This window comes from Fusarium proliferatum, assembly GCF_900067095.1.
Source record: "Fusarium proliferatum ET1 genome assembly, contig: FPRO_scaffold007, whole genome shotgun sequence".
NCBI classification, from domain to species: Eukaryota; Fungi; Ascomycota; class Sordariomycetes; order Hypocreales; family Nectriaceae; genus Fusarium; species Fusarium proliferatum.
Window position 1 is genome coordinate 2,565,793 of NW_022194796.1, and position 21,851 is coordinate 2,587,643.

The 21,851-nt window shown below is 49.2% G+C and overlaps 9 protein-coding genes across 9 annotated transcripts; 6 read left to right on the plus strand and 3 right to left on the minus strand.

Annotated features, from left to right (window-relative positions):
• Positions 1-288: 288 nt before the first annotated feature.
• On the minus strand, positions 289-1,218 carry FPRO_07291 (uncharacterized protein; the record flags this gene model as incomplete). Its single annotated transcript, XM_031218534.1, has 1 exon — positions 289-1,218. One exon carries the CDS (start codon positions 1,216-1,218, stop codon positions 289-291), a length of 930 nt encoding a protein of 309 aa, XP_031084383.1.
• A 560-nt stretch (positions 1,219-1,778) lies between these two features.
• FPRO_07290 (uncharacterized protein) lies at positions 1,779-4,760 on the minus strand (the record flags this gene model as incomplete). The annotated part of the gene is made up of 1 exon (XM_031218535.1): positions 1,779-4,760. The coding sequence occupies one exon, from the start codon at positions 4,758-4,760 to the stop codon at positions 1,779-1,781; it is 2,982 nt and encodes a 993-aa protein (XP_031084384.1).
• An 865-nt stretch (positions 4,761-5,625) lies between these two features.
• Positions 5,626-7,449, plus strand: FPRO_07289 (uncharacterized protein; the record flags this gene model as incomplete). Its single annotated transcript, XM_031218536.1, has 4 exons — positions 5,626-5,785; positions 5,841-6,519; positions 6,573-6,658; positions 6,722-7,449. 4 exons carry the CDS (start codon positions 5,626-5,628, stop codon positions 7,447-7,449), a joined length of 1,653 nt encoding a protein of 550 aa, XP_031084385.1.
• Positions 7,450-7,868: 419 nt separating this feature from the next.
• Positions 7,869-10,175, plus strand: FPRO_07288 (uncharacterized protein; the record flags this gene model as incomplete). The annotated part of the gene is made up of 1 exon (XM_031218538.1): positions 7,869-10,175. The coding sequence occupies one exon, from the start codon at positions 7,869-7,871 to the stop codon at positions 10,173-10,175; it is 2,307 nt and encodes a 768-aa protein (XP_031084386.1).
• A 149-nt stretch (positions 10,176-10,324) lies between these two features.
• On the minus strand, positions 10,325-11,686 carry FPRO_07287 (uncharacterized protein; the record flags this gene model as incomplete). Its single annotated transcript, XM_031218539.1, has 5 exons — positions 10,325-10,630; positions 10,706-10,906; positions 10,966-11,361; positions 11,458-11,501; positions 11,569-11,686. 5 exons carry the CDS (start codon positions 11,684-11,686, stop codon positions 10,325-10,327), a joined length of 1,065 nt encoding a protein of 354 aa, XP_031084387.1.
• Positions 11,687-12,129: 443 nt separating this feature from the next.
• On the plus strand, positions 12,130-13,615 carry FPRO_07286 (uncharacterized protein; the record flags this gene model as incomplete). Its single annotated transcript, XM_031218540.1, has 2 exons — positions 12,130-12,210; positions 12,260-13,615. The coding sequence occupies 2 exons, from the start codon at positions 12,130-12,132 to the stop codon at positions 13,613-13,615; spliced, it is 1,437 nt and encodes a 478-aa protein (XP_031084388.1).
• Positions 13,616-14,726: 1,111 nt separating this feature from the next.
• FPRO_07285 (uncharacterized protein) lies at positions 14,727-17,050 on the plus strand (the record flags this gene model as incomplete). Its single annotated transcript, XM_031218541.1, has 3 exons — positions 14,727-15,788; positions 15,839-15,951; positions 16,006-17,050. 3 exons carry the CDS (start codon positions 14,727-14,729, stop codon positions 17,048-17,050), a joined length of 2,220 nt encoding a protein of 739 aa, XP_031084389.1.
• A 706-nt stretch (positions 17,051-17,756) lies between these two features.
• On the plus strand, positions 17,757-19,687 carry FPRO_07284 (uncharacterized protein; the record flags this gene model as incomplete). Its single annotated transcript, XM_031218542.1, has 4 exons — positions 17,757-17,796; positions 17,863-17,936; positions 17,995-18,821; positions 18,883-19,687. The coding sequence occupies 4 exons, from the start codon at positions 17,757-17,759 to the stop codon at positions 19,685-19,687; spliced, it is 1,746 nt and encodes a 581-aa protein (XP_031084390.1).
• A 773-nt stretch (positions 19,688-20,460) lies between these two features.
• Positions 20,461-21,757, plus strand: FPRO_07283 (putative endopeptidase K; the record flags this gene model as incomplete). The annotated part of the gene is made up of 2 exons (XM_031218543.1): positions 20,461-20,650; positions 20,766-21,757. The coding sequence occupies 2 exons, from the start codon at positions 20,461-20,463 to the stop codon at positions 21,755-21,757; spliced, it is 1,182 nt and encodes a 393-aa protein (XP_031084391.1).
• Positions 21,758-21,851: the final 94 nt, after the last annotated feature.

Consider the following 21,851-nt stretch of genomic DNA (forward strand, 5'->3'; position numbering starts at 1 on the left):
AGTCAAGTAACAAAATATCCGTGTCATACCAACCATGTTTCCGGATCTTTCGGTTAGTTGCAAGTTGGTCGACACTTGCCTTCATCTTGCTTAGCGTTTCTGTCTCAAAGCAGGGGAAATTGGCTGCTATCACACTTCCGCAGTATACCAAAGATTCTGGCAAGCCAGTATAATTGCCGTTTCTTAGTCATCCATCAGCCAGCAAGTCTCCTAGATATCGACCTCCTTAAATATCTTCCTCCTCAGATCCTCATCTATGCCCAGCTTAATCTTTTCTGCAATTCCCAGCTAACTACCTTCATCTCCACGGCGCCACGTGGAAAGATTCCTCTGACACAAAAGCTCCAGAAAGACGTCACGTGGTGTCTTTGAGTAGTCGACCTTGAAAGTCTCCTTGACTCTCTTATAATCCGTCGAAATATTTAGGAGCGCATAAATGATGTCCTGCTCCCTCGTGCACTGAAATTCTCCACGGATACATACGGATAGCCAGCGATATAAATTGTTGATCTCGCTGTAGCGGAAATATCGGGCCATCAAGTGCTGATTCGCTGGGCTTTGCGAAAAGTCATCGCTGTACGTGTCGTTCTGGCAGTTGAGACCAGCCAGGGCCCTCTCAAACCTGTGGTCGGGGATGGATTTGTGGCCGCACCATACTACATAGCTCTTTGCGAGGTGCAGTTCTTGTATAATCCATACTCGGCGCCAGTATCTTCGACGACAGAGGGAAAGTAGGGCTTTCAACTTGCGTGAGTCTTTGTTAGAGGAGTCTGGTGTGTCGTTGTGGAACATCATATACATAGCCAAATTACTATCGTCTCTGGCTGGACCGAGCCATGATATGACACCGACTGCGTTTGTAAATATCTCGCCCATCATGGCGACTTGCTGGCTCTTGTCTTGGACGTCTGACTGGTTGATACATATTGCATCCGCCCAGAGCCGCTGGTCTTCGGTTGGTTTTCTTATGTTCATCAGGGCATCATAGAGGTTCATGCGAATTTGATCGTGGCGGCCATCGACAGTGATGAAAGGATCATTCTTGCTCTCGTCTTCACATTCATATGACAGAGCATGGTATTCTGCTCCATCTCGTGTCGCAGGTCGGAGGGTGCATACAATCGGATCATCACCTCTTCCACGCTCGAGAGTAAGTATACGAATCTCGGTCGTTGGCGCGAGGGAGCTGTAGTCAATAGCAAGGGCCTTCTCCGCCATGCTTGCTAATCTTCGGAGCTGTACAACACTTCGAACCGTGAGTCAGACGTGCATTGTCACAGTCAGCGGAGGGAGGCTGGGTTGATGCCTGGAAATGTTTTTAACTGGCTTGCGACCACTGATGGTCACGGCGTAGCTGTGGGAATGAGCCTCTAGGGCGATATACCCGCCGATCGTTCCTGTGCCACCAACAACGAGGATGTTCCTTGCCTGAGCCATTGATTGAGATTTTGATGAGGTCGAAATTGTTTTGATATACCAATCGCGGATACTTGTCAAGACTTACAACCTCCTTTTATACCTTGCCTTTTGTTACGGAGATCACAAATTGTAGGTCACTGCAGGTAGCTAATAATAATTTCATTTACAAAAAGTTAACGTTTATTGTCTCCGCACGACGCCTGGATCCACAGGTTTTAATGCCATGCATTTTAGTTTCCCTCTAATCCCAGGTTCGTTTCTCTTTGCTTAGAAATCCAATTATGACAAACTCGTCCGGTGATTCGGGCGAAGCTATGGCCTCCACTACCTCGATGCGGTTCTAATGCATGCATCTCAAATTAAGCATATTCTCTAATCACACTGACAGGTTCCACATACTCCCCAAGAGGCTTATAGACAACATCGTCATAGCCAAAAGCTTTCGGTCCTCCAATCTCAATACCAGAAGGTGTTCTCGTCCACTGCGGTGAGCACGTAATGCCCAGGACCGTTACTCTATAACCGTATTTGAACTCTGGAACACCCAGTGCTCTACCAGAGCCATTATCAAGCACAGCAATGAGATCGGGGACTGAGGCGATGATCTTGGTTTCAGACCCGTCAGCAGAGGTGTGCTCAGCGAGAATGTTCTCGTTCTTGAACGGGATTCGCAATGTTCCTCCTGAGACTACAGGTGTCATACGCTCTGATCCACCGTCCTCTTCGACATACTCATCAAATGCCTCAATGCGTAGAGCGCCGTGCGAGTGCCCTTTGTATAGTCTTCTCTCGACTTCTACAATCTTTCCTCGAAATAGCACCCTGGCTGACTTCAACCCGCCAGCCTCTTCGATGATGGACTCTGCGACTGTTGAGAGCTGGTTACTGTAAACACTGCGGGCGATGCATCTGCCTATCCTCCAAGCAAGAGAACAGGTATTAAGTACACCATAACTCCGCACGTACTCGGTAGTAGTAGGTTTAGCGGCCATGCCGACTCGGCTTCCCATCTCGGAACATGACGCTCTCAATGCTCTATCAACAATCTCGTCGTCTGGCGCTCGAGTCATGATGATACTCTTGCCATCGCCTGAATCAATAGCACAGGGAACGAGCTCTAGCGGTTTATGTACCGCGAGCGTAGTCTGCCAGTATGTAGGATATGCTCGGCCCATCCAGTCGCCGTCAATCACAGGCGCATCGAAGAACCGCGAGGAGCCTACCAGCATCGGTTCCATACCGTTGGCACCGCCAATCTCTAGTCCCATGACGGCATCAATACTCTTATGGCTGAGATACTCCATCAGCACATTGAATGCTTCGACTGTCTCGGTCGATTGTAGCCGCTCTACCGACACGGCAGGAGATCCCATATGGCCGCCCCAGTAGATGAGGGCATCATCCTTTAAGGAAGACTGGTCGATGATGCGAATAGTATGGCCTTGTCGTATGATATCACGCAGTTGGATGAAGCTAGGAGCTGGAGTGCCGCCACCCGCGCAGCCGAGCACATAACATCCATCAGCCAGCCAAGCCAGATCTGTTTCGTTGAGTATCCATTCAGGGACGCCCTCATCGCTGACCTTAATGGTAGGATTGTATGTGAAAGGATCAACCGGGATATCTTCTATAGTCTTGACAGCTCGATTCTTTTGCCCTTCAGGTTCGTCACTGACTTCGTCGTCATCGTCAACAGCCTCGAGCTCCAGTTCTGATACATAGCCCTTGAAGTCAACATCTCCCACTGCTTTGACAATGGTTCGAACCTGATGAGATACGTATTGCAACGGAATACTCTCCACATTCGCCATGGTGATACTCTCGGGCATTGCACCAGCTTGAATGGCTCTTTCGATGGCCATCGTCTTTGCGCGCTCAAGAGCCTGCGACTCCGTCTGGTGGGCTGTGCTCTGGACAATATCAACGTCACCGCTGACTCGAGAGATAGCAGCACCAATGGCATTCGCCACATCATGGAACGGCGGGAGGATGACCCTTGAGGCACCTGAAATATCCTCCGGTGCTAGCACAGCACCTCCGCCTACCAGAAGGACGGGAAGAGGATCAGCAGCGGTCTTGATGACATCGACAGCGCCATCGAGTAGAGTCTTGATGCAGTCTTTTGCAGAATGCACAAACTCAGGTTTCAGCTCCGCGAGTCTGCTCTTATCACCCATATCTGCTCTGCCTAGGGCAACAGCGACATCAGATGCCGTGCATGTATTGCCACCAAACACGAGAGCTTCTTCAATAAGATAGTGACCAACTGACTCCGGGCCAACTTTGACTTTTCCATCGACGCTGCGCACGAGTGAGCCCCCACCAAGTCCAACGGAGTGCAGATGAGGCATTGAATAATTCACCCTCACTCCAGCGACTGTGACGTAGGCAGAAGCTTGTCTTGGAAGTCCGCTTGGCAGGATGACGCCAATGTCAGCTGTCGTTCCACCGATATCTACGACGATGGCAGAAGAGTTGCCGCCAGCATCGATACCTGCCAAATACGCAGCTCCTCTCATCGAGTTGGTTGCTCCAGATGCAAAGGTCCTAATCGGTATCCTAGCTGCAGCTGCAGCATCAAGAGTAGTTCCGTCGTTCTGAGTAATGAACAGTGGACATGTCAGGTTGAGCTTCTTCTTGGCTTGATTGAACCTCCTCATTGTTTTTCGAGCATATTGAAGTATAGCAGCATTGAGGATACTGGCGTTTTCACGCTCGAGAAAGCCTATATTCGCCACCTCGTGAGAACAAACGACGTCGATTCCTGGAATTTCTCGTAGGATGATGTCTCTGACGCGGCTCTCTTGCTTGAATACCTCGTCGATGGGAGAAAAGACGCCGGCGATCACAACAGCCTTCAGATTCTCTGCCTTGATCTTCTCGCATTCGGCCAAAACTTGGTCTTCTCTGATTGGTGCTTCCTGAGACCCATCAATATGCAGGCCTCCATCGATGATGCCGCAATATCCCTTGATGATAGCTGCGAGATCGGGCGGAAAGTCTGAGAAGGGCGGAACTTCACGCAGGAACGAGCGTGACAGTCTCAAGACGCCGACCTTTTGAAGTCGCCGTGCATCTCTCTCCACGACTGCATTGATAAAGTGTGTTGTGCCGACTGTGATGCTCGCTATCCGCTGGGGAACTATGTTGCCAGCGTCAATGACAGCTCTAATAGCAGTCTCAATTCCAGCAGTCGCATCTGGCGTGGTAGGAGTTTTCTTAAAAGCGATGACGCCTCGCTGGGTATCGCCTTGAGCAGCGAGGCCGACGTCTATGGCGACGGCGTCGGTATTGGTACCGCCGACGTCGACTCCTATGCGTACAGATTTACTTAGAGTCATGATGGGCAGGGTTTAGAGCTCGAAATATGAAACTCGTGTAGTAATCTCCTGATAGCAAATTTACAAGTGAGGATAGTCGACCGTTTTCTCATATAAAAGATCGTCTCTTACATCATTGCTACCATAGAAAGTGGAGCAATACGGTTAGGTTACATGGACAAATCGCGAGGTTTCATGCATCTGCGGGGTTTCTGCCACGATATCTCTCGCATCTCGAAGATAACGTTGCGGGGTTAATTTAGACGAACATCTCTGGACTTTCTTGCTTGCTCAAACGGTGCAATTGTCCCGAGCAAGTGGTTCCCCTATCTTCGGTCAACTTTGGTCGGGTCGAAACGATCCGAGTGTGTTGATCATCATCAATTATCAGGCTAAATGCCGCGGCATTTCTGAATCGGGAATGCCGAAACGGCAGTTGATGTCGGCCTACATGAATTACCTCTCTATCTATAACTTATCTTGGTCTGTCCATACTTTAACAACAAATCGGATAATTTGTCTTCTAATTGCAATTCCACCTGGTCGGCAAGGCCATATGTGATACGACAGTTTGGTTCCGGTATCCGGGCCCCGGGTCTCATCTACCGGATATGAGTCCTTTTTCTGGAACAGCGTTACGCAAGGCTCAACTTTAGGTAGCACAAGATGGCACCAAATCATTATCTGTCGCTTTGGAACCCCTCTTTTCGAACCTCGCACAATGTAACCCAACCGGATGGTAGTGGCAATGGGTGCTTGCTTATCTTCAAGACATCAATAGTGATAAGAGACCTCATAAAATGAATGAGAACCCACAAACCCTGTTGTGATCCGAACGGGTCAGAGTAACTGTTACAGCTCCGACGTAAAGGACCATCCTGCCAATATGTCCCTAAAAGCCATCTTGACCTGGATGAGACTGCCCAGCGCAGATAGAGCCGTCTCCAATGTATGGATCAATGACGACATCCGTCCCTTGGAGCCAGAGCGTCGAACATGGAACACCATGACCTTTATATCTTTCTGGTTGGTGAACCAGGTCGCCAGTAAGCCACCACTCTCAACTTCTATAAATTTACGTATAATCTGACTCCCACGTAGTATCCAACTGGCAACTGGGCGCTTCTCTTGTCGCCACCGGCCTCAGCGTCTGGCAAGTCGTTATAGCTACCTTAATCGGCAAAGTCATCATCAGCCTGGTAGCAATATTCAATGGCTACACTGGAGCTGAATGGCACATTGGCTTCCCTGTCGTTTCAAGATATATCTGGGGCCCATACGGATCCTTTATCGCCATCGTCCAGAGGATTATCCTTAGTCTAGTCTGGTTCTCTGTGCAGTCGTGGACAGGCGGTCTTTGCATCTCCGTCATCTTATCCGCCATGTTCCCCAGCTTCCAAAGACTCGGAAATGTATTTCCTGCGTCGTCTCATCTCGATACGAAGCAGTTCGTTGGCTGGATTCTTTTCAATGTCTCCATGATTCCTGTGCTGTGGATTCATCCTCATAAGATCAAGAGGGTTCTCCTTATTTTCAACATAATTGCGTCGGTCACTCTCATTTCCATTATGATTTGGTCTCTTGTTGAAGCTAAAGGAGGCGGTCCTCTCCTTTCGGAGAGTGCAACACCAATGAGCTCGCATGACCTTGGCTGGGCTATCACATCTGGTGTAACAACTGTCATTGGTGGCATAGCAGTTGGACTGACTAATGCAAATGATTACACCCGATTTGCTCAGAAGCCTGGCGACCAAGTATTTGGACAGTGGTTCTCCATCATGTAAGTTATCGCCAACGACCAAGTTCTACAAAGGCAGCAACTTACATTTACAGCTTTTTCGGCACACTCTTTCCTCTCTTTGGTTGTCTCGCAGCCTCAGCCACCCAGGGAATCTGGGGCGAGGCCATCTGGAATCCCCGTAAGTCCAACTCTAGTGCCCTCTTGTTGATCCATCACCACTAACCATGTATCAACTATGAAGCCCTAATCTGCCAACAGTGGCTCGACAGAGACTACTCATCTGGTTCAAGAGCCGCCGCATTCTTTGCTGGCTTGGGCCTCGTAATGTGCCAGATCGCCATTAACGTCGTCGATAACGCATACAGTGCTGGCATGGATCTCGCCGGTCTGGTCAGTTCCTATATCAACATCAGGCGAGGTGCTTTTATTGCTCTAGTCTTGAGCGTTGCTATGTGCCCATGGGAGCTTCTTTCTTCAGCCAGCGTCTTCATCTCCGTCTTGTCAGCATACAGTGTCTTTCTTGGGCCGATTATTGGCATCCAAGTCTGTGATTACTGGCTGATTCGTTCCCGCCGTCTCAAATTATCCGATCTCTACAGTCCTGGCCCTACCAGCATTTATTACTTCACTGGTGGCTTCAATCTAAGAAGCTTCATTGCTTGGTTCCTTGGCTTTGCGACTCAGTTGCCTGGATTTGCTGCCGGGGTAACTCCCGACAAAGTCAAGGTGGGGGAGGCCTGGCATGAACTATTTTATCTGGCGTTCCCTCTCGGATTTGCCATCTCATTCACTGCGCATTACCTTATAAACCGCGTGTTTCCGCCCCCTGGCCTAGGACTCGTTGACGACATGGACTACTTCGGGTCTTTTACCGAGGCTGAAGCCATCAAGTTGGGTATGGGCATAGGATCGGAGGGAAGTGAGAAAGACGCTGTGATTCAAGGCGTACCTGTTCATCATAAGAGTTAATTGTGTATATATCTACATGTTCTGTTTTCTGAATCAGAGCTACACCAATGAAGTGATAACAGGCTTGAAGTAAGAAGTGGTCTTATTTAAATCTAACATTTTGCCTTGAATCAATCCACTCTTGCTTATCCCTGTAACTCCTCTTCGGGCGCAGGGGTGATGCCAAGCCTTAAGAATGGTATGATTTACTCATCTCGTAAGCCAGGTTACCCATAATGTACTGAGTTATATATATAAATCACACTCCACAATCTCACACCGCAACTTTGTATTTAGTTTTACATAGCTTATTTTACCTCTTTAATACTTTTTGGCTATTACCATACAACACCATTAAATTAAAGCAGCATGAAACTTCGACTTCTGTAGCTTATACCAACTTAACACTACAGCAAAAGAAATACGAGAGGACAACTAACATGTCGGACTACGATCCATTCGACCGCAACATGCGAGTTTGTGTTCAGCGCAACGGCGAAATCGACGACGTTCGCTACTGCAATCTCATGCTTCCTCGCAGCGGCCCAGAGTCTCCCGGGCCTCATTCCGATATCAAGGGATTGATGTCATGGCCGCGTATATGCGGCGTCTTGACCGACGAAGAGATTGCTCACACGATGCAGACGGATTCATCGTGGACGTCTAAACCCCGTGGATGTCGATTGCGCATAACCTTCACAGATGAAGAATCTGATGATGACTCTGATGACCCCACGAATGTCGAAGAGAATAAGGGAAGTTGGGAATCGCGGAAAATTCCTGGCAAAAATAGGAAGAGGGCGGACCTGACCTCGGTCGATCCATGCGTGTGCCTTGACTCCAACGGCGTCGGTACCTCATTTATGCTGAGCTTGGGGCTACTGATCAAAACGCCATCTCCAGGCCGGGTAACACAGGTGGTGCTGGAAGAGAACACGAACAGAACCCTGGTGCAGCTGCCCCCGGCGTGGAATTGCGACAGCTTCATCATCTTGGCTAAAGTCTTCAGTATCATTGCCATCGCACTAGAGCGTGTGGAGTTCCTTGGCGCCCATTCGGAGATGGGAAAGGCTCTAGTAAAAGCGAGATCAGAGATTCAGGACGAGCTCTTGAACATTCTGGAGGCCGAGATTAACGACACCAACAAACTGCAGATTGCGGCACCCGTCCTTCCGTTTCTGCCGCTTGATAGGCTATGCGGCGGTAGTCAGCCTCTAACGTTGGATCGTTTGCAAGGGCTCGTCTCAAGGGTTGTACCATACTATGCCGTGGCCCCAAGGAGCGAGGTCCATCGCGGGTCATGCGGTTGTCTCCTACCCGGGGGACTAGCAGAAGCAGACAAAGGAGCGCGTATATCTGAGGTCAAGGTCACACCTCGGAGATTTTACGACGCTTTGCGGAGCAGCGAGGCGCATCTCAAAGATAGGATAGTGACCAGACCTGCGGATGAGCCTGTAGAGAGCTACATAGCACTCTCATACCCTTGGAAGTCGTACGACTCTGGAGAATTGGAAAGGATCATCGCGAAGGTCCACGAAGTATTGAAGCATCGGTACTACTGGGTCGACCGCTGGTGCATAGACCAAGACAGCTATGAGGACAAAGAAACCGAGGTGCCCAAGATGAAGGACTACTACTCTAACGCCGAGCATACACTGATCCTTCCTGGCATGCCATTTCCACTTGAAATGGCGCAGCTAGAGGCCGAGGGTCCCAGAGTCCGAATCTACAGTCCAGAGCTAGTTCAGCAAGTCAAGCAGATATGGGAGAGCTGCGAGTGGAGAAAGCGCTGCTGGACATTGCAAGAAGCCATCATGAGCAAGCAATGCACCTTTTGGACAGGTCAAGAATCGGCACCTCTGATCGACTCTTCACAACTTGTGGGCATTTTATGCAGTTCACCGTTTGGTAATAGCCATATAAACACGCTCCCGCACCTCGCTATGGAAGTAGGCCATACGGACAAGACAACCCTGGCCGCCATGTCAGCGACGATAGCAGACCCAACAGAGGAATCTATATATCAGAGGGCAATAATCAGGTGTTTGAGTCACGGTACCATCCTTGACGCGAACGCCTGCAAGCGTCCCTTGGCAGTGCTTTTGGATAAGATTCGTGGGCGAGAAGCCACTCTGGAGTTGGATGAGTACTACAGCCTGTTCTCCATGGCATCGGACAAGCTTCCGGCTGTAGATTACAGGATCGACCCTACGCAACTTGTGGAGAGGATTATTGGCACCGGCGCTCTCGGGGCAAATATCCTATTAACCAGCACACGTCAAGACCCTGTCGCCAATAGGAGTTGGTTGCCTAGCATGTGCGCCCAGCGAGAATATTCGATGATTGGAGCAGGTATAAACGCGGCACATCCGCACATCTCTGAAGGTGCAATGGTCGTTGCTGCTTTTCCGGTCAGAATGAAGATTGCGGATGATGACAACAGCAATTACTTTGCTGCGGGCACGGAGCTTTACACGGTGTATTCATACCCAACAGAGAAGCCCTTTGATGTTGACATGGAATTCACCATACGTCGCAGACTAAAGAAAGCAAGCCACTATCTCTTCATACAGCCGGTGAAGTGGGATCGCTCAGTGTTCACCAGTGGTTTGATACTTCTGGCCACTGAAGAAAAGCAACCAGGAGAGCATAGTGTGATAGATGCTAGCATCATGGACAACATGACACAGCATACATTTTTGCAAAACGACCATTTCGGATATGGCCGAATAACTCGTCTTCTCTAGGTAGTTGAAGTTAGGTGTAGGTCGACAGAAGGGACGTGGAAAATATCAAGTTAATGTTGAGAAAACTAAAACCACCTTGGTGTTAATTCCTGGGATACAGTCAGACTATGGAAGACCTGTAAGCGATCTTAACAACTCTAAAATAGAATCTAATGGGCAATTCTAAGAACGACCTTGCCAAAATGCTTCTGATCCCAGAGATACTGGTAGGCCTCTCGCGCCTGTCCCAGCTCGAAGACGCGCTCATCCAGGACGGGGTGAATATCATTTGCTTCGATGGCACGATTCATTTCCTCAAACTGAAGTCTTGAACCAACAGCGACAGCCCGTACTGTGCAAGAGCTGTAGATGGCGTCAAGAAAAGTCGGCGCTTTCGCATCGCTTCCGGGGGAAGTAAAGCTGCCTATGGAGCCCACCATTGAGATGAGCCCTTCGCGCTTCACAGCATCGAGCGCCTACCAACAAAGTTCTCGAGTCAGGTCCTGATTGTACCTTGAAAAGGAATTTCTTGGGATGTAAGCTTAACATACCTCTCTAGCAGTTGACGGCCCCCCAACCTCGACGACGATGGAAACGCCTTCGTTATTGGGTGTCAAGTTCTTTGCTATCTGCCCCCAATTGGGGTTCTCCTTGTAGTTGACGACGTGGTCTGCACCCAGTTCCTTGAGCCTTTCTGCCTTGTCAGCTGCCGAAGTTGTTGAAATGACTTTGGCACCGGCTGCTTTGGCAAACTTGAAGAAAATTAGTTTCACAATGCTTAGAGTATTTTGCTAGTTTCACAGGACCGCACCTGGACAGCAAAGCTGCTGACACCACCTGTGCCTTCAGTGAGGACGACATCGCCTGGCTTCAATGCCCGGCCCTCAAGCCCATAAAGGGCACTCCAGGCTGTCAGGGCAGCACATGGCAAAGACGCAGCCTCAAGCAAGCTCAAATTGCCTGGAACACTAACAAGGCCCTCCTCCGAAAATGCTGCATACTCTCGTAGTACGCCATCATAAGCGCCCCCTAGACTACTATGCAGGCCTCTAGAGTCGAGGGGCCCTGCGAGGTGGTGCTGGTGGAACAAGGTTGCAACCCGGTCGCCGACAGTAAAACGGCTTACACGAGAGCCCACGGCGACAACGATGCCAGCTCCATCGGACAAGGGCACTAAGCCGTCCTTCAGCGGGAAAGGGTACAGTCCCTAATGCATTGGTCAGCGCTCTCTATCTTGGAGTTTCGGAGATCTGAGGAAGGGATGGGTATTTGCGAAATGAGCACACCGCACAGAAGTACTCACCTTAGTAATAATAAGGTCGCGGAAGTTAAGCGAGACGGCATGAACTAACGGCAGTAGACTTAAGTTAGCGACAGATAACATAATGCCATGGTGAGACGTGGATGATAGTACTTTGAATTAAGACATCTAGATCGCCGATAGACGGAATCGGACATCCTGTCTGGAATTCCAAGGAGTCAAAGCCATTGCTGCCGCGAACTACCCATTGTTTCTGAGTCTGGGGAACCATCGTTCCCGGTGAGTTTGCCGTGGTGGAGGTCAGGTTGTGTGATCAAGTGATGGACAAAGTCAAGGAAGGTTTGAAACTATAGCACTGCTCATGGAGACACAGGCTCTTTATAAAGCTGAGGCAAGCCGGCATAAATATCACTTTGGGCCTATTCAGTCACAACGACTGTTTTCATCGCCCACCTCGCGACTAATTAGAATAGCTTATGAAAGCAAATTTAGTTAGTGGCAGATGAGTATAGCCCCGTAATTTGTCTTGGGGGGTTAGCTCGCATTGATCATCAAGCAGCCTGTTTCCCACGAATGGTCTAGCTTCTGACTCCCTCCCTGTCCTTGCCCCACAATTTGTCTTCTACATAGATTTATCAGCAGTTGTAGGCACAATTCTCCTTATCGACATTGCACTCTTCTCAAACCTCCAGAGATTTGCTCACCGAGAAGAAAATGACGCATTACCAAGAGCCACGTCGTGGTCGACCACGTCTACAAGGTCAGGACGACGTCAGAGCCAAGGACGACGCCGAGGTGTGTTTAGTAACCCTGCTCTGCAAAGCTCCAGCTAAAGGAACTCCAGAACAAGCGGATGCGGATGAGATTGGCACAGAGGACGTATCGAGCTCGGAAAGAGGATGCGTTGAACCTAGAAAGGGCTCGAAGCGAGCGTCTGAGCGGGGCGTTGGATCAGGCGCTTGCTGCCTTTGCTACCCTCCATCAGCGTGTTCTTGAGTTCCCTGAAGTACGCGGTTCATCTGGTCTTCTGACTTGTCTGAACCAAGCAGCTTCAGAAATGGCGACAATTGCCAGTGACACAAACAAGACCGCCAGACTTTTATATGCTTCCGAATCCACGTACCCGAGCATTCAGCAGCCCGCCCCAGGAACAACATCGCTCTCAAGTACAGCCGCTGCTGGAGAATTGCAAAATGACTGGATCTTGGGTCTGGAGCCCATGACGGCTCATGTGCCAGCTCTGGCACTCACCGGTTCATCCGAAGGGGTAGCCCTGTCACTACGAACGAATAACCAAGCCTTGGGCTCGCTGTCGGAGAGGATCATTCGAGCTTGCCTTGAACGTGTCATCACTATCTTATCAAGCAGTTCTAGACACGCGAGCCGCCTCCTGGACTTGACTCTACCTCTGAATATTCTCGGCAAGGAGTTGCTCGTAGATGAGACCCTGAAGATTCTTTCCCTCTTTCATCCGACAGCAGACTACCAGTATCTCCCGCAGTCCGCGGTTCATTTGCCATCCATGTACCGTGTTGTTGAAGGTGATAAAAACTTTATACGTCGATTACCGTCGCCATCAGTGCAGCGGATCATGCGCGGTAAGACTAGGACTCTGTTGGCGACGGACTTTCCACCATTACAGGGGGAATGGCTAGAAGCCAGGGACGTTGAGGAGTACCTGGAAGACCGGGGAATCTATTTACGCAGTGCAAGCTTGAGTCATATGGCCAAATTTGAGGAGCTCGAGCCTCAAATACCCACTCGAAATAATGACCTGCAGAATGGGCCGCCTTTCACACCAACCATCAGTCCCATATCCGCAGTACCAGATCAAATACAGGTCACTTCCCGGACCAGCGATTTCCAACAGCCTCTAAGCCAAATAGGAGACTCATCCGTCGATTTACGACGTCACGAGCCTGCAGACTATTCAATATTCGGACTTCCGAGGCCTGAACAGCCGATCAGTCCAGCTGAGCCCCTCCCTCTACTAAGAACTGGCCTTATACCAATCCAACCACCGAGAGTACCGTACACCAGTTCCATTGAGCAGAGCTATCACTCAGCCTCCCAGATTACCATTGATCTTGACAAGCTTATACATCTGCTGGCGTCAAATGCTATATGTCTGGGACCTGCGCCAGGGATTCGGAAAGTCGCGGTGGACTCATCCATTGCACAATCCGTCATCTCATCCTAGGTATTATTCATAGGCGATTTGAGTTAAATCCTCCACTAAAACGTGCTTGCGCGGCTAGGATACTGCGCCCTATTGCATTGCTCGAAGCCAAGTCGCTAAGTAGTAGCTAGCGCCGATCAAAAGTAAAGGTTATGCAGCATAGATAGTCGGCATACTGCTGGTGTTATTGCTTTTCTGTGAAGCCACTAGGTTTATTTTGTTGCAGGGCTTGCTGGGTGGTTGACAGTGTAAATATTATACGACCCTTTAGAAGATGATCTGCCTCTTGAAGGTAGTGAGGCTCGATTTCGGTGAGAGCCATACTAAAGCTAAAGATCTGCCACATACACTAAAGTATAATCGGCTGAACCGTTCCAGGTTGTGAGTCTATTTTACTAAGATATTAAGGTTTTCATAAAATGGTGCCCCAATTTATGGTAATGGCTGTAGGAAGCCCCTCACGGTAGTATCTCTATTTATTTGTAGTTTTATATTGTTATGAATCTCTCTTTTCCACAGTTTGTTCATTGTATAGAATGTGTATCCATCTCCATCATACATCGCCTTGCATATCTGGAACGCTTCTACGTCTTAGAGTTTCTTTAACTGCGGTCTTATCTACATCGGAGTGCCCGACATCGGCTAAAGGGTTAGCGGCTGGACTAGGCGGGTAACGCACCTCTCGTCGCTACTACTTTTATCCGACACATCATCATTTCCATATCACTACTCCATTGCTTTGCATGAGAGAAGCTCGTAGTGGAGAGATGGATGACAATCACCTCGGACCCAGAGAGCCACGGCATGATGAGGCGCGGAGCCGGAGGCGCGTAGCAAAGCGGCATCAATGCCCCAAGCCAGGGTGCGGAAAGTCATTCAGTCGGCCATCGCATCTCGCGCGGCACGCTCTGAATCATTCTGCTGTCGAGTTTGAATGCCCTCGATGCGCTGCATCCTTCAAGCGCCGTGATCTACTCGGTATATCCTTTTTTTGATTTCTAAAGTACGAAAAATTACTGACCTTGTTCTTTCAGAGCGACACAAGGCTCGCCATGCAAGTAAAGACCGGCTAGCTGGCGGGTTAGGGCTCGGCATCCTCAAGACTAAACGACATCGCCGGGGCCGACTTATAATGGCTTCTGGGTTAACGAGTGCCCAACCATTGGTACCATCAAGGGACCAGTCGAGAACAGTGGCAATAGGCCAACCGGGAGCTGATGTGGTCTCTTCAGCTATTCCTGAGCAGGGAGCTATGTTGGGGAGCGACGAATCAACGGTCGGTAATTTCCAGCAAGCGACAGAGCGATCTGTCATATTCGATGAAGCCATCTCGGCTGAACCTCAGGGAGAAATTCTGAGCACAGATGGCTTCGACTTTCTTGAGCTCGGAGACATGTATCACGACTCCACCTTTGACTTTATGCATTTCAATGTCACAGGCAATCCGCACTCTCCAACCGGATTCCGAGATCTAAGCCTAGTTCCCGGCCCAGACGACTTACCTATCTTACCCCCAAGCTCTCTTGACTTTGATCAGGATGGCCAATTGTCTCATCCGATCCAAGACGCATCAACACTGAACTCGTCGACGATGAGAACATCGACGGAGTGCCAGTCTGCAGATCCTGATGAAGAACTACCTAGCCCCCAACCAACAGGAGGTCACAATAAGGAAGCACTTGAGACAAGCAGTAATTCCGCAGAAGTGGACAGTTTATGCTCTCTTGGGCGCCTGGGACTGAATAACCTGCATCTGACGCAAACAAAGAGGGGGGAGATTCTCGGGCTCATCAACGATATGAGACCAGTTTATCCAGACGGCACATCGATAGATGAGAAGACGGCAGACCTCTCTCTCGACCGAATGCAGGAGTACCTCGACTTATTCTTTGCTAATTTCAACTCTTGCTACCCCATGATACACACACCGACACTTGAGGTTCTCGACGCGGAGCCATTATTCCTGTTATCTCTAATTGTCTTTGGGGCTACATATAAGGAGAAAGAAGACCATCAACTTTCAGTCTGCTTGTATGATGCCATGACGCCATATATCATGAGCGGGCTCAGTGGGATCAAGGTGCCTGATCTTTCCATTCTCCAGGCCTTTATGGTATTAGAATGTTATGGGATATATCGAGCTGGAGCATACCAGCGGGAAAATGCCATTGTAATGCATACCTTTCTGTTCAACGTAAGTCTAGCTTTAATGTTCAGAAACCTTCCTACTGACGCAAAGACTAGGCTATAAGGAGACTGTCCCGTTACCACGTTCGGGCCAGAATAATGGTTCCTGACTTGAGGATAGATCGTAAGAAGGACTGGAAAGCATTTGCTTACCATGAGCAGTACAAACGGTAAGACTGCCGATTTCCAGGAGCCAATCAACATGTTACTCACAGTTGCTCTAGCTTGATATTATTTATCTTCATGTGGGATACGCAGAATGTGAGCTACTACTCGTTCATGCCAAGTATGTCTACCCAATCAATTCAAGTGAACCTTCCATGCTCCAGGCGGCTTTGGGAGGCAAATGATGAAGATGCATGGAACGCGATAATTTCATCGAAGAGTGATCCTCCGATGGTCAACACTATGGTGAAGGACTTTATCGAGGACGGGGGGATTATATGGCGTGAGACCTTGGACAGCTTATCTCTGAGCTTTATTTTGCATGGCTTAATGTCAATGTGCAACGACATGGTCCATTTTCAGAACCAGTCCATCTATCTTGGAAATGCTGCACAAGGGAACAACAACGATTGGCGCTGTCGGATGACGGCTGCACTAGAGCTCTGGAAGACAAAGTATGATGCTTACGCTATGGGGACAAGACAAATCATCGATGAAGATTCGTCGCTACATGAGTTCCGCCAGGAAAATGTGGCTTTTCTTGCGCTTTATCACACGGCCCATATTGTCGTCAATGCGGATATCCGTCACCTTCAGATTGCAGCAGGCGCTGAGGCTATCTTTGGACATGTTGTAACGAGCACAGAGCGCGAAGAGAGTATCAACGCGGTGATGGAGTGGGTTCGAGTGTCTCCTGACTCGGCTGGTCATGCTGCGTGGCACGCTGCACAGATGATCCGCGAGGGCCTGTTGAACCTGCGGAACTGGAAGGCTAATGGCATGTTCCATTACCCGTGGTGTCTTTATATCGGCGTCTTGACGATTTGGGCTTTTGTGCATTTCTCGCAGGACGATAACCGTCGAGGCTGTCATCATAGCATTGGTGGAGAGGATATCTTGCAGACACAGTCAAAGGCTCTTATGCACCAGGCCATCTCGAACATGGCATCTTGTACCCCAGCGACAATTGGCAGAGATCTGCATAGATGTTGCCCGCATGGTCTGGCTATTGAAGTGGCAAAGTATCTCAAGACAGTTCGATGGACTGCGGCTTTCGAAGCAATGAAGGTCCTTCAGGGCATTGTGGACACGGAGTCATTTTGAGTTGACTGCTTGAGTGCGAGGGTTAATAGCGGTAGAGTGGATTACACGCCAGGAACATAACCGCTGCGACTAGAAGTCCTGTTTGCTCTCTTCGCCTTTAGTCTTACTGAGTCTATGTAGATGCTGAAGCCCAGGGCTCTCATTGCTCACGTCGCAGATAGAATATCAAGCTGATAAAGAACACACCTCTTTGGCGCCGTAGTATGTTGATAGGAGTAAGAGATCGCCAGAATGTATCACTGCCTGCTCTCCAAGCTTATCTGCCAACTACCGATATCCACTTATCATGTACCACTTTGCCGTGTACCACTTTAGAATCGCGTACCACTTAGAACTGCTCGGCGTGGGAATTACCCCACTTTGGCCCTCCTACCATTTCCCGGCTGGAACGCCCCAAGATCTTCAGTGTCAGATACGAAAATGGATAATGCAGATTATAATGAGCGATAATAAGTGCGCATTGCTGAGGCTCGATAACCGAAAGCTCCACCCTGTCTCAATCCCCACGCTCCATTATCTGGGGTAAGGGTCTATTGCGGGGGAAATTGCTGCGGTTGTCAAGGGACAAAGTGGTTCAGAAGGCCGAGAATTTATTATTTAAGTCACCTACCATCAGCAAGATCTTTCATGTCCAAGTCAATACCTCGTGTTCTAGCAGAAACGACAAGACACTGAAAGTAGATGCATTCGGGATACCAACATCAGAATGAAGTCACACAGAGCATCCATCATCATCGTCGGAACTGGTGAGTGCGCCTCTTGAGAAGATCCAAATCAGATATAGGGTCGTGCATCTAATGGCAGATACCTAGGCGTCGGTGGACTCGCCGCAGCAAAGACGTACTTGGAACTAGATCCTGAAGCCGATATCTTGCTTCTTGAAAAGGTACACTCCACGCGTGCGGTACACTGTCAGAGACAACCAGCTAATACTCCACCAACAGCGATCTGGGTTGGGTGGAGTCTGGGCTGAAGAAAACTGTTACGATGGCCTCAAGACGAACAACCTACGAGGTACCTACGAATTCACCGACTTCCCTCTTCATGACGGCTATGGCGTAAAGGAAGGGGAGCATATCCCAGGCCTTGTTCTCTACAGGTACATGACCGACTTTGCAGTCAAATTCGACATCTTTCGTCGTATTCGCTTCAACATCAACATTCACACGATAGAAAAGCTAGACAAAGGCGGATGGGACCTTGTCGGCGAAGATGGAGCTACTGGCGAGAAGCCCGTCCCAGTTTCATATCGCTGCGAGAAACTCATCATGTGCACTGGTCTTGCTTCGACCCCGAATCCAGTGTCGTATCCAGGTCGCGAGGCCTTCGGCAAGCCAGTCCTCAACCACGGTCAGCTCAAGGTTGAGGCGCACGAAGTAGCCTCAGACCCTAACGTCAAGTCCGTCACCATCGTTGGAGCGTCGAAGACAGGTTATGATGCTGTGCAACTCATGGCTTCTCGTGGCAAGAAAGTGACTTGGGTCATTCGCGAGTCTGGTGGCGGTGGTGTTTGGATGTCTCCGCCCTGGGTCAAGATGGGTCCTTTCACCTTGCAGCTGGAGCATGTCGCCACTATGAGATTCTTTACGTGGTTTAGTCCCTGTGTCTGGGGGGAGTACGATGGTTACTCGTGGGTTCGGCGCTTCTTGCACGGGACATGGCTCGGTCGGACAATGGTGCATCGTCTTTGGGAGAAGATCCGGATGGACACTGTCAACTTCAACGGGTACAGGAAGAATGAAGCCATTGCCCAACTGGAGCCTTACGAGAGGTAAGTATCTATCTCTTTCAGTTTTAGATTTTACTGTTCACACACTGACCTCGACAAATAGTTTGTTTTGGTCTGCTCGAGTCGGTGTCCTCAACTATCCGGGCAATATCCACGACTATGTAAACTCGGGACAGGTCCAAATCATCAAGAAAGATATCTCGCATCTGTCAAAAAACGGAACGATCAATTTTGCCGACGGTACAAGCTACCAGACAGATGCTCTCATAGCCATCACCGGATGGAAGCTTTCACCAAACGTCCAGTACAAGCCTGACGGAATCGAAGCAAGCCTCGGCATTCCTACCGATAACATGAGCATTGAGGAGCAGGCTTTCTGGGGCCATCTTGACAAAGAAGCGGAGCATGAAATCCTCCAGAGGTTTCCATACCTCTCCCGCCCACCTAAGAATGTCATACCCTACAAGCAAAAGGTTTCACCATATCGCTTATACCGCGGCATGGCATCACCTGGTCTGACATCGCGATCCGACAATTCTATTGTCTTCATCAAAATGGTCCACAGCACCGCCAACATCATCATTGCTGAAACGCAAGCTCTCTGGGCATATGCCTACCTCAACAATATGATCGACATTCCCAAGGACAGAGTCTACAAGGAGACCGCGCTGTCAAGCTGTTACGGTAGACTGCGCTACCCTTGTGGATTCTCAGCGTGGTATCCTGAGTTTGTGTACGATACTGTCCCGTATGCAGATATGTTGCTTCAGGATCTTGGTGTTTGCAGTCGCAGAAAGCAGAGTGCAACACGGGAGGTATTCTCGGGATATACGATTCAGGATTATAAGGGCATCAATAGAGAGTGGGCGGAGAAGAGGCGCTGTTACGAAGGTAAGAGGGTGATTTAGACCAAAGCTGTGGTTTGCTTACTTCGAAGTGCGCATACCTTAAAGAAACAGTTTATATCAACTGTCCTTGAGGTTATTGAAGCAAATGATAGATACCAAAACCTCTACTATTGAAGAGCTCTTATAAAGTTCTACATTATCCACATTTCCTCTCTATAGCTGCATGATCAAAAGCTATACCATACTCCTGATTGTAGCATGATGAAACAGGTACCTATTGCTGATGAGGGTTCTCAAGTATGGATCTCGTCCTGCCTCCTGGGCCTGGATTTGGGGCTGAGAAATGAAATCAGGAACCAGACTTAACGATCTACATTTCGTAGCCAATCGTGTTGGTTGTGGCAAGCCAACGCGCGAATCATCAGGAATTTAAACATTATTTATCAGCTGTTTGATGGCACCAGAGATCCGGTTTGGTTCTCAAGGCTGTAGATCATGGCTTAGAGACATTTCTAGCCCAATAGCATACCAGTGGCCCGGGAACGCCGTTAGCCGTAGATCTAAGCTTAGGTATTAAGGCACAAACCTAAATGCTGCTTTCGGTGATACACTGCTATTCCCATAATCTAGAATATGTGATTGGATTGTTAAAAATGTTTTAACTGCCCTTATAGTTAGTAATGATAGGGAATGATTCTAATTCAGTAGGGGATGTAAATACTATAAAAAGATCTCGGGGATGGCCTGCTAGGATTCGGATTTATCACAACATATAGCGCAGCATAGAGCCTTATTACTTTACTTCTTTCTTGTCCTCTTTAACTACTATTGCTATGAAGCGTCTTTTATCTTTGTTCCTTCTCGCTGAGCTTGTCGGTTTGACCCTTGCCCAGGTCAAAGTTCAGAACGCCAATGTCGAACCCGAGCTTGTCGTCCCAAACAGTTATATCATTAAGTACAAACCGAAACTTTCCTCCAGCAGCAAGAAGAAGCATGAAGAATTCATCCATAAGAAGGCAAAAAGTAAGGGAAAGGAGGGTATTGTGGAGAATATCGACCTTGATGGGTTCAAAGGCTATGTCGCCGAGATTCCCTCCTCAGAGCTTTAGGAAGTGATGGACTCTGATCTCGCAAGTAGTTCTGAGCTTCAGCCGAGGTGGGCTAGATGTTAACATGAGTATTCAGGTCGATTATATTGAGCAGGATACGATTGTGAACGTCTCTGCTGTTGCAGCGCCCAGCTCAGGCCTGATCACGAAACGCGGATTGACCAGCCAGGCATCTGCGCCATGGGGTCTTGCCCGCATCTCTCAAGTCTATTCTGAGAAGGGTGTGGACGCTAGATACAACTACGATTCGACGGCTGGTTCTGGCTCAACCGTTTATATCCTCGACTCTGGCATCCGAACTACGCACAAGGAGTTTGGTGGTCGTGCCCTCTGGGGCACTAACTTCGTTAGTGGCTCTCCTGATACAGACGAGTTTGGCCACGGGACACATGTTGCTGGCACTGTAGGTGGTAAGTCCTACGGCGTAGCTAAAGGTTGCAGGATGTATGCAGTCAAGGTGATTGACAAGGACGGTCTTAGTAGCATGTCCACTACCCTTCAGGGCCTACAGTGGGCTGTCAACCACGCCAAGTCCCGTGGTATCACCAAGAAGAGCATTATCAACGCATCGCTTGGCGGCCCCTATACCAAGATCGGCAATGATGCTGTCAAAGCTGCCACTGATCTCGGCATCACTATCGTGGTGGCAGCTGGAAACGATGGGACAGATGCTGCAAACTACTCGCCTGCATCCGCTCCATCAGCCATCACTGTTGGCGCTATTGACTCGACTAGTTATCGCACCTTGTGGTCAAATTATGGCCAGGCAGTGGATATCTTTGCACCCGGTAGTGACATACTCAGCGCGGGGCATATGAGCGACTCTAGCAGTTTGTACATGTCAGGTACAAGCATGGCTGCGCCGCATGTTGCTGGTCTTGCGGCGTATTTCATGGCGAAGGAGGGGCTTCAGGGATCTAGTGCTGTGACCAAGCGCATCATCGGCGCTGCTGATACGAGTGGTGTTTACTACGCTTTTGATAGTCCCCAACGTGTTGCTTATAATGGTGGTGGCAAGTAGCAAATAAAGAGGTTGGCGATTAGTACAATATGTAAACTATTAATATTAAGTACTTGCTTCATGATATGCCGCATTGGCAGGCGGATCATTGAGC